This window comes from Palaemon carinicauda, chromosome 12 (assembly GCF_036898095.1).
Source record: "Palaemon carinicauda isolate YSFRI2023 chromosome 12, ASM3689809v2, whole genome shotgun sequence".
Taxonomy (NCBI): Eukaryota; Metazoa; Arthropoda; class Malacostraca; order Decapoda; family Palaemonidae; genus Palaemon; species Palaemon carinicauda.
In genome coordinates this window covers 58,103,872-58,114,971 of record NC_090736.1, presented here as the reverse complement: position 1 = coordinate 58,114,971, position 11,100 = coordinate 58,103,872, and the positions used below count along the sequence as shown (strand labels likewise).

Genomic DNA, 11,100 nt, shown 5'->3' with positions numbered 1-11,100 from the left:
ACAATAAAACAATCTCCTAAAAACTCTTAAGGTCATTTACATAAATTATAAATAAAATTGGGCCCAGGATCGACCCTTGAAGTACACCAAATTCTATAAATTCGGAGAAAAAATGACGTTTCCCAGTCTGACAGACTGTGAACGATTACTTAAATAATTTGCAAACCATGAAGGATCAATATTAAGTGTTTGACATTTATTAAGTATGATTCACGCTATCAAAGGCTTTCGATAGATCTAAGAGCAATAGTAGTGAAATTTTGTTGTTGTCTATATTATCATATATTTTCAATAGGGCCGTCTCAGTTGATAGTTTAGGTCAAAATCCATGCTGACTGTTGGAAATAAGGTTATTTGTTTCTAGGTATTCAGATAATTGATTCGCTATAATTTTTTTTTCAAAAATTTTCGATAATACTGGAAGTAAAGAAATTGGCCTATAATTTGAAATTTCATCTCTACCACCACTTTCAAAATAAGGAACAACATGAGGCTTTTTCCATAATTCAGGGTAAGTATTTGTTACAATTGATGTATTAATAATTACTGTAATATAGAGTACAATTACATATAGCGTATCCCTTATAAAGCGAGGTGGGATGCCATCGGACCCATAAGCACTGGAGTCTTTAAGTCTTTTGACGGTTTAAAATGACAGTTACAGTCAACTGGAGATGGTTTAAAAGAATTTAGGTGATTAATAATATAATTTATTTAGGTTGAACCGGGGTGAATTAGAATAAAAATATTTTCTTTTGTGTAAACGCCAATGAGAGGTAAGGGGCGGGGCTTAAGGTTTTGTCGAGTAGTGGTGTTCGATATGTATTCATTCTGGCGTTCAAACTTTGCACGGGAAAGTTGCTCCTTTTGACCGAGTGTTATACGGCATGGCAGAACCTTCAATATCAGACTTATTAGCTGAAATTAAGTCTCAAAAGGAAGAAATTAAAGAGTTTGTCAATGCAAAAGTTTCGGGTTTGAGAGAGGAAATTCAAGGTGCAAGTGCTACAGCGTCGTCAGAGATAAAGAAATTCAAAGGGCAGAACGAAATACAGTGGAGGTTAAAAGGACATAAAGTTCAATATAACTTCAATTCTGACATTCAAGAATCCTTGGATTCTATTAGCTGGGCAATTGACAATGGAAAACTTGACTATGCAAAAGAAGTAATTAAAGAAGCAGGAGAGAAAATTAAGGAGCGAAACAAGCATATTCGAATAGCTGATTCTTCGTCTGGAGGGTGGGAGACCGTAAACCAGTACGTTACAAATCCGGTTGCCAGTGATTCGGATGATGATAGCAAGATTTACAAAGCGGAAAACAGAGCGCTCAAGAAACGTAAGAAGGACAAGGATACTAACTCGGGAACCGGGAGGGATTCGAATGCTAAACCCGCTGCTACTGCTCCAAATCCGTTCTCGAGTTATGGTGCTTCCGTTCCTGCTGTTCCTTATGTTCCACGGCTGATTCTTCAACCTAGACTGCAGGTCTGAAATTTTCCCTTTCGAGTCGGTGGGTGCTATGTCTGCGGGGATTTCACCCACTTACAACGGGAATGCCCGCTTCTCAGGACAAGATCCGCCCCTAGTTCAGTCGGAGGACAATCAGAGAAAAAGCAGAGTACAGTCTGACGCTTCAAGTTTTGTTAAAGATGAGTATTGCTTACTTGACAATTATGAATTTGAAAGTCAGTGTTACTGATTCAAGTATTAAAGGCAGATTAAGGTTAAATGTACAATTTTGGGAAAATATTGGTGCTTATGACAGTGTTTTAGATATTATAAAACACGGTTATAAAATTCCTTTTTACACTATGCCTTGTAGAAATGTTCATAAAAATAACAATTCTTCACTTATGCATAAGGAGTTTGTTGATAGTGCAATTTCAGAATTGTTAAATCAAGGACTTATTGAACAATGCAATTTTGCTCCTTATATTGTTAATCCTCTAACAGTTTCTGTCCAGTCAAACAATAAAAAGAGACTTATTTTAGATTTAAGATGTGTCAATTTACATATACTTAGACAAAGCGTGAAGTATGAGGATATTAGAACGGCACTTGTATATCTCAAGTCTAATTCATTTATGTTCAGTTTTGATTTACATTCGGCTTATCATCATATTGAAATGTTTTACCCCCATACAGAATTTTTGGGATTTGCGTGGATAAGGAATGGGGAACAACAATTTTTTAAATTTTTGGTTCTCCCGTTTGGATTAAAATCGGCTCCGTATGTTTTTACAAAAGTTACTAGGCCTCTTATTAGGAAGTGGAGGGGAGAGGGAAAACGAGTCATTATGTATTTGGATGATGGTATCGGTATTAGTTGTGACGTACAAGAAACTAGGTCAATGGCGGAGAGTGTTCGGGAAGATTTACGGTTGAGTGGTTTTGTTATCAATGATCGTAAATCAGTGTGGTCACCAGTGCCGAACTTAGTTTGGTTAGGTTTTTGTATTGACACGATGAGGTTAGTTTTGAAAGTTCCAGAAAAAAAGATTAAAGAAAGTTCGAGATACCGGTTTAGAAATCATGGGTGATTGTGTCAAATTTAGAAAAGTGTTTGTTCGGAAAGTTGCTAGTTTTGTTGGGCAAATAATTTCAATGTCTACAGTTATAGGGTCTGTTAGTCAGCTGATGACAAGGTGCTTGAGTGTTGACATTTTAAATTCAAGGTCATGGAATGATCATATAGTTTTATCAAATGACAGTTGTGGTCAAATTCAGTTTTGGTTAGACAACATAGATGCTATTAATATTAGGCAGTTGAAGTGTCAACCATCGTGTGTTAAATTTGTATTTTCGGATGCTAGTGGACATGCTTTTGGTGGTTATGTTGTAAATTCTAGGCATGGTATTTCTCATGGAATGTGGAGTTCGGAGGAGATGGGGAAAAGTTCAACTTGGAGAGAGTTGGTTGCAGTTCATAGAGTTTTGATTTCTTTAAATCATGAGGTGGAAGGAAAACGGGTCAAATGGTTCACTGATAATAAGAACATCGTCAGTATAATTTTTAATGGAAGTATGAAGGTTGATCTCCAAAATATTTCTTTGGATATTTACAGACATTGCTTAGTTAATAGTATTCATTTGGAGATGGAGTGGATTCCAAGGTCTCTTAATGAAAAGACAGACTTTATAAGTCAACTTCGGGATTCTGATGATTGGGGTGTGTCCTTGAAAATTTTCAATTATATAAGTGAATTGTGGGGATCATTTGAGATTGATTGGTTTGCTAGTGATAGTAATCACAAATTAGATAAGTTTTATTCAAGGTACTGGAACATGAAATGTAGCGGTATTGATGCATTTACAGAGTTGGGCTAACATAAGAGGGTGGTTCTATCCATCTATTTATTTGGTAGGTAGAGTTTTGGCAAAAATGTCAGAAGATAAAGTTTGCGGTGCTTCAGTGGTTCCGAAATGGGAATCGTCAAGTTTTTGGCCATTGTTGTGTCCAGATGGTACACAATTTGATCATTTTGTTAAGGGTGTTGTTTATTTACCATCAGAGAAGGATTTTTATATGTGTGGGAAAAGTTATGATTCAATGTTTGGAAATGTTGATCTGAATTTTTATATGCTATGTTTGAAAATTGACTTTAAATAAAAGCACGTGTTTATTAAGGTTTTTATTTTACAGCTATTTTTGCAGGCATATGAAAATAATGTAGCCATTCTTCCGGAACCTGTAAAAGAAAATATAGAGAGAATTCCAGAATTATTAGCAGAGGGGCGTGCAAGTTCTACGACTAAAGTGTACTATCGGAGCTATATGAAGTGGTTGGAGAAGAATGGCATTCATGATAAAAAGTCTACTATGAAGCCTTTGGTGATTTGTATGTATTTAGCAAGTTTAATTCAGGAAGGAGTTTCAGTGAGTGTGTTATCTTCAGCCTTGTATGGAATTCGCTGGGCATATTCCGTTATTGGAATTTCATCTCCGACAGATTCGGATTTAGTGATGAATGTATATGAGGCAGGGAAAAGACTTTTGTCTGTACCGATAACGAAAAAAAAGAGCCTATAAATGCAGAAATGTTAAAACAAATGTACTGTAAATTTTTTGAAAGTGGAAACATTTATAATCAAAGAACAATATGTGCATATTCTGGTTTTTTGCGATGCAGTGAGTTATTGAACATCAGATGTTCAGATGTTTGTTTTGAACAAACGCATATGTCTATTTTTATTGAGAAAAGTAAGACTGATATATATATATAGAGATGGTCAACATGTTATAATTGCTAGGACACATACTGATGTATGTCCTGTCAGAAATCTGGAGAAATATTTTATGTGGTGTGGGTTTTCTAATGAAAGTTTGGATTTATTTTTCGGAATATTACTAAAACAAAGGCAGGTTATCAGATTAGAAAGGTTAATAAACCTTTGACTTATTCAAGAATGCGGGAACTGTTTATTGAAGCTTTTAAATCTATAGTTTCAGACATTTAAAAATACGGTTTGCATAGTCTAAGAGCGGGTGGTGCGACAGTTTGCGCTAATTCTGGCGTTTCAGATAGATTGTTTAAAAAACATGGGAGATGGCGATCAGAGTCCGCGAAGGATGATTACATCAAAGATATTCTGGATTCAAGACTGTTGGTTTCGCTTAGATTAGGTTTATAAGCATATTGTTTCGTAATTGGACCTTTCTTTCATTCTGTAATGCAAGAACGCTAAATGCAAAAAATAAATATTATTTTGTTCTTTGGTTGTTTATTATTTCTTATTAAGTGGGATTACAAAAGAAATATAATTTATTCCGGTTGAACTGGGTGAATTAGAATAAAATTATTTTCTTTTGTGTAAACGCCAATGAGAGGTAAGGGGCGGGGCTTAAGGTTTTGTCGAGTAGTGGTGTTCGATATGTAATCATTCTGGCGTTCAAACTTTGCACGGGAAAGTTTGAATTTTTAGGGTATTATCATATACTGTGATAACTGGTATCAAGTTTAGCGGTAACATGTTTTTGAGCATACATGTATATGACAAGCTGCTTGTCTAATGAAAACTTCAGAAGTTTTCAGATGCGGTTGACTATGGAATGTGGAATTAAAATTGTGTGGGAGTGACTTCCTGTAATGCAAGAACGCTAAATGCAAAAAATAAATATTATTTTGTTCTTTGGTTGTTTATTATTTCTTATTAAGTGGGATTACAAAAGAATTAGAATTATTTCGTTCACTAATGTGTTGATTATCGTTGTTCCCAGCCATTTCCTCCTGAGTTCTTTCATAAGTTTCTCTTCCAACATTTGCAAAATACTCATTGAATCTCTCCGCTTTATTAGCTTAATCTTCGCTATCTGATTGAGACTCGCTCTTACAATTATTAAAAAGCATTGTATTAACTATTTTCCAAGAAGTAGGAGGATTTTTTCTATTAGTTTTGAATTGTTCGTTACAAAAATGTTTCCTAGTCTTCCATTTCAATGCTTACATTCTTCTTTTTATCTTTATAAGTATTTCTTGAAATTAAATTATTTTTATTTATCTTAACATCATTTTGCAATTTGTACCTCTTTTATATTTTCCTTCAAAAGCGAGAGAGAGAGAGAGAGAGGAGAGAGAGAGAGAGAGAGAGAGAGAGAGAGAGAGAGAGAGAGAGAGAGAGAGAGAGAATATTCATAAATTGGAAAAATTGTATCAACTTGAGATGAACGTTCATACTGCACAAGATTTCATAGAGCAAATTCTTCTTATTATTTTTTAAAATCTTAATTAGAAATTTCGAGATAATGCATATTGTTTTTGAGAGAGAGAGAGAGGAGAGAGAGAGAGAGAGAGAGAGAGAGAGAGAGAGAGAGAGAGAGAGAGAGAATTTTGAATGTTTAGTAATACTTTTAATAAAAGTCTTTAACCTAACGTTTCTTGTCAAACAAACTTCAGTAATATTTCCTTTTAAACGGTTATTACCAAAACTTTATGTACATTTTCATAACTGTTTTGCTTTTTTAGTTCACATTGCTGAAATTCTCTCTCTCTCTCTCTCTCTCTCTCTCTCTCTCTCTCTCTCTCTCTCTCTCTCTGTCAGTGACCCACTCAAAACGTTCCCTTAAAAACCCACATTTCTGCTCATCCCAATTGTTAAAGTTTCGCGCCCATAAAACAGACTTGACCCAACATATGTTTCCGACGACGTTTTTCCGAACAGCACTTTTTACGAGCTGATTTTTCCATGAGGTTTCCGTTTCGCCAAACCTCCACAGTTATATGAATGATTTCCTTATTTGATCTTTTTCTTTTTTATCATGTGTGACCAGGTTCTGGAATGATCTAATCAGATAAACAGTGTAGTTGAATCCGGTGGAACTTCCAAAGTTCAAACTTGCATTGAATGGTGTTATGTTGAACAGGCTGACATAAGTCGCTTTAATAGGTTATTCATGTAAGATATATTTCAATGGTGTTCCTCTTCTTAAGATATGTTATTCTGATTGATAATTACTTCTCTTATGGTTTATTTATTTCCCTATTTCTTTTCCTCACTGGGCTATTTTTCCCTGTTGGAGCCCTTGGGGTTACAGCATCCTGCTTTTCCAACTAGGGTTGTAGTTTAGCTAATAATAATAATAATAATAATAATAATAATAATAATAATAATAATAATAATAATAATAATAATAATAATAATAATAATTGTACTGGGATGTTCAAGGATGGACCATAAGTTGTAACAGTTTTTATTGCCAACGATAAGTTTCAACCTGAAATACATATTCCATGTAATAAAAAATAATACAATCCAACCAGCTATACAAATTTTGAATTTCCCTAATTTTCCCGATTTAATCATCCAAAAATAATAATATTTGTCCTTAATACAACCCTCATAGTAATTTACATGAACAATCCATATTGGTATGTATAATTTTAACAATAACTATTTTTATAGCAATGTAAATAAATACCACTTTAAACTACGGTACTGTAGCCACTAAAACACTCGGCATCAAATTAAATGTACTCATATCATTAAACATTACTGTATTTATACATAAAATCCAATTACCAATAAGAGCAATTCCAAATGAAATATCATATAAAATCTATAATACACTGTATTGCACTCACTTCAATGGCCTCACTATCACAGGCCTTGAACCCCAGTAGGAAAATGCCAAACACAAATATCCCATCACCTGCCGGCCTTACATGTCACCGATTTCATTCCTGTGTCTACATCCACAAAAATAACACTTGCCACCACCAGTCGGCACGATAGGCAGTACCAAAGTGGTTAGCAAATTTTTCGGTAGTTCGCCTGCTAACCGTGCGACATTTAGATATGGATAAGACAAAAGATATTCCAGATGCGCAATAAGTTACAATTCGCTCCAACCCACATCAACATTTAAATAAATATATCCTTATAGTATAATAAATTTTATCATGTTAATGATACACTCCCCCACCATTAGTGGCAAATTACCGATAACCTATCCAAAAGGGTCAACTACTATGAATACATTGTTCTTCTATTGGTAATAACACCACCAACCTGTGTACTGATCTACACATAATCTTATCCACTCCACCATCATATCCCTTCCCATGCTTTATAATCTTATACCTTAAATCAACATCACGGACAACGCCATCTTGTCCTGGATCAGCTTTAATCACCTGTGCTAGTTTCCATGCCCCCCTTACAACATTACTATCTTGCACAAGTACCACATCTCCAACTCTCACATTCCTCCTTGTTGTATGCCATTTCTGCCTGATTAACAATGAAGGAAAATAGTCTCGGTGCCACTTTTTCCAGAAGGATTCTATTATAATTTGTATAAACTTTAATCTCCTTTTGTGATCCCCACTAATATCGTACATCCCACTTGGACAAAAGCAAGTGGACCGACCAAGCAACAGATCATTGGGACAGAGGTATCCCCCCAACTCTAAACTAAATCCAGGTTTTTTACCAATTGGTCTTTCATTCATCAGATTAGCAATACTAAACAAAGCAGTATGTAACTCTCCAAAATTCAATACAGAATCTCCCACACTAATACAAAGACACCTTTTGACAGATTTGATCAGGGCTTCACTGGCCCCATTATACCAAGGTGCGTCACTAAGCATATTAAAGATCCAAGTTACCCCTTCCTTTTCTCCAATGTTTTCTATTTTCTTACTTGCTGATATCAACTGAGTTCCCTTATCTGAATATATAATTTTAGGAGCTCCTCTAATAGCAATAAACCTTTGAAATGTGGTCAGAAAATCATCAGTACTGTATCCTTCAGCCAAATCCAAGTGAACAGCTCTAGTAACTAAACAGTTAAATATAACTCCAAAGGCTTTACCATGAGTTCTCCTTTTAACCGTGTCTCTTATTGTTAAGGGTCCAAACAAATCTATAGCTGTGTAATAGAAAGGTGGAGCAGGTTTCATTCTTTCTATCCTCATTTGACCCATGCATTGGTCTTCTAACTTCTTTGTTAACTTCCTACATGTCACACATTGATTTTTTATTGCCTTTATTATTTTTCTGGCCCCTGGAATCCAGAATTTTCTTTGTAACTTTGCCAGAGTAGTCTCTATGCCTGCATGGTCAACCCCATGTACATATGATATATACAATCTAGTAACTGGATGATTTGCTGGTAGCAACATATAGTCTTCTCTATTCCAATTTTCCTTTAGCCACTTAGAAATTCTTTGTCCTACTACTATGACTCCATTCTTAATTGAAGGTCCTAATCTTCTGAACCTAACTTTCCAATCAGTCATGTCCCTTTGCATCTCTCTAACCCACATTAGTTCTGCTTTAGTAATGCCTTGAACTGTTGGTTCCCTCAGCATACCCTTAAAGGATCTGCATTTGAAAACATTCATTACCCTGCATGTAACTCTTAGTAGTTTGTAATAATCACTAAATCTATTAACATCAACCATGTGTATAACATGGTTCTGACTTACTTTAGCAACAGCCATGACAACACCTACTCTATCAGTTAGTTCAATTTCACAATCTTGTTTGATAGGCCATTTTGAAATTGGTAATGTTAGGAATTTTGGTCCATTTTGCCAGGCAGAATTTTCACCAATTTTTTTCTGGACTACACGGTTTAGAGGTCATATCAGCAACATTTTGAATCGAATCAACCCACCACCATTCCCTTGAATCAGTTTTTATTTGTATCTCTGCAATGCGTACAGCAACAAATGTGTTGAATCCATGGGACTCCTTTTGAATTTGTGATCTTACAATTGTCGAGTCAACTATGTGATAAACCGACTCAAACTCCCATGAAAACTCCTTTACTATGAGTTCTCTCATCCTAGCAGCTATGAGAGCACCACATAATTCCAGACGAGGAATAGACATTTGTTTCACTGGTGCAATCTTATGTTTTGCCATTATCAGACTTGATTCAAACTTACTATCACTGATTTGCCACCTCACATATGCACAAGCCCCATATGCTTGCGTGCTACCATCAGAAAATATTACTAGGTTCGGCTTACCAAAAGCATTAGATGGCTTTAAGGGTCTTCTAAAAGTTAATGACTCCAGTCCATACAATTCTTTAAAAAACGCTTTCCATTCGTTCATCATGGAATCATCAAGTGGATCATCCCACTTGATTCCACCACCATTTGAGTTTCCTTTGGAAATCATGGATCTCATCAAGATCTTAGCTTTGAGTAATACTGGTATAACCAACCCTAATGGATCATACAACGATGCAATTTGACTCAATATCTTTCTGCGTGTTAATATTTCTGGAAATTTATAATCAAATTCACTTATATCTAAATTTGGACCACTCCTAACCTTTCTTATTCTTGGTGTAAAGTTGAGTCTTACAGCAAAGGAAAAATAGTCATCTACAGGATTCCATTTTAAACCTAAGATTTTCTCACTATCAGATTCTATTATTCTTATATTGCAGTTTTCATAATGCCCGCTGACTATCCAGTGCTTTATTCTGAAACTTCCCTTCGACAATACCCTTTCAGTATCCTGTATCAATTTGATTGCATTCTCAATGGTATCAGTAGAATACAGTATATCATCTACATATGTATTATTAAGAATCATATCTTGCACATCCTGGGATTCCTTACCGAATTTTTCTACTGTATGTCTCAAAGCTACCATAGCTATAGTACCACTGGGCCTATCTCCAAATGTTACTGTGGTAAGAACATACTGATCAGGTGGCCTACTCTCATCCAAGTCCCTCCATACAAATCTATGTGTATGTTCATCTAGTGTGCTGAGTTTTACAGTATGGTACATATTTGCTATGTCACCCACTATGGCTATATTATCTTGCCTAAATCTACACAACACTCCCAGCAAACTGTTCAAAATATCAGGCCCCTTAGCCCAAAAATCGTTTAACCTCTGTCCCATATAAGATGCTGAAGAATTGAAGACAATGCGCACTGGGGTTGAACTAGATTCTGGCTTCAACACCTCATGGTGATGAATATAGTGAATTGGGCCGTTGTACTCTTGAATCTCCTTATTAGTTAATTTCCTAGCTACTCCCCTTCCAACCATATCTTCAATCTCTTTCTGATATTTCATTGCATACTCATTCCCAAGTTTCCTTAATCTATTCTCTGTTGTTCTTAACCTGGCATTTGCTACCTTTATGTTATTTTTCAATTGATTTGGATCTCTTATCCAAGGATACCTTACAAACCAGCATTTCTGTTTCTCATCATACGTTAATCCTTCCTCAATCAATTTTATTTCCTTTTCTTCTTTCAAACTTACATAATTGAGTCCAGGACAACCTCTGCACATACATTTGATACATTGTGGATTACACCTTGTTCCCATTTCTTCTATGGCAAAAAATTTATCTAACTGATCCTTTAGATTTTCTGTTGGCTCAATATTGATTTCATTCAAATTTACTGAACTTGAAAGTTTATGAATTCTCACAAACACATGATTACTAGTATTAACTTGATTAGTAATTTTATCGTGTCTAGCAACTGGAGACCCTTATTTGTTTCAACAACCCTTGGCAATATTTCACAATAATCAGCACCAATAAGCATATCAATTTCCCCATGTGGGCGATTCAGCTCTAAGTTTGATATTCCCTCAAAAAGTTCAGATACCC

At 35.3% G+C, this 11,100-nt stretch overlaps 2 protein-coding genes across 2 annotated transcripts; both read right to left on the bottom strand.

Annotated features, from left to right (window-relative positions):
- Positions 1-7,459: 7,459 nt before the first annotated feature.
- LOC137650835 (uncharacterized) lies at positions 7,460-8,947 on the bottom strand. The gene has a single exon (XM_068383990.1). It carries the CDS (start codon positions 8,945-8,947, stop codon positions 7,460-7,462), a length of 1,488 nt encoding a protein of 495 aa, XP_068240091.1.
- Positions 8,948-9,053: 106 nt separating this feature from the next.
- On the bottom strand, positions 9,054-10,811 carry LOC137650834 (uncharacterized). Its single transcript, XM_068383989.1, has one exon. The coding sequence runs from the start codon at positions 10,809-10,811 to the stop codon at positions 9,054-9,056; it is 1,758 nt and encodes a 585-aa protein (XP_068240090.1).
- Positions 10,812-11,100: the final 289 nt, after the last annotated feature.

Coding starts and splice junctions, on each gene's coding strand:
- LOC137650834 (XM_068383989.1), bottom strand. CDS start 10,811: ATGGGAACAAGGTGTAATCCACAATGTATCAAATGTATGTGCAGAGGT.
- LOC137650835 (XM_068383990.1), bottom strand. CDS start 8,947: ATGGCTGTTGCTAAAGTAAGTCAGAACCATGTTATACACATGGTTGAT.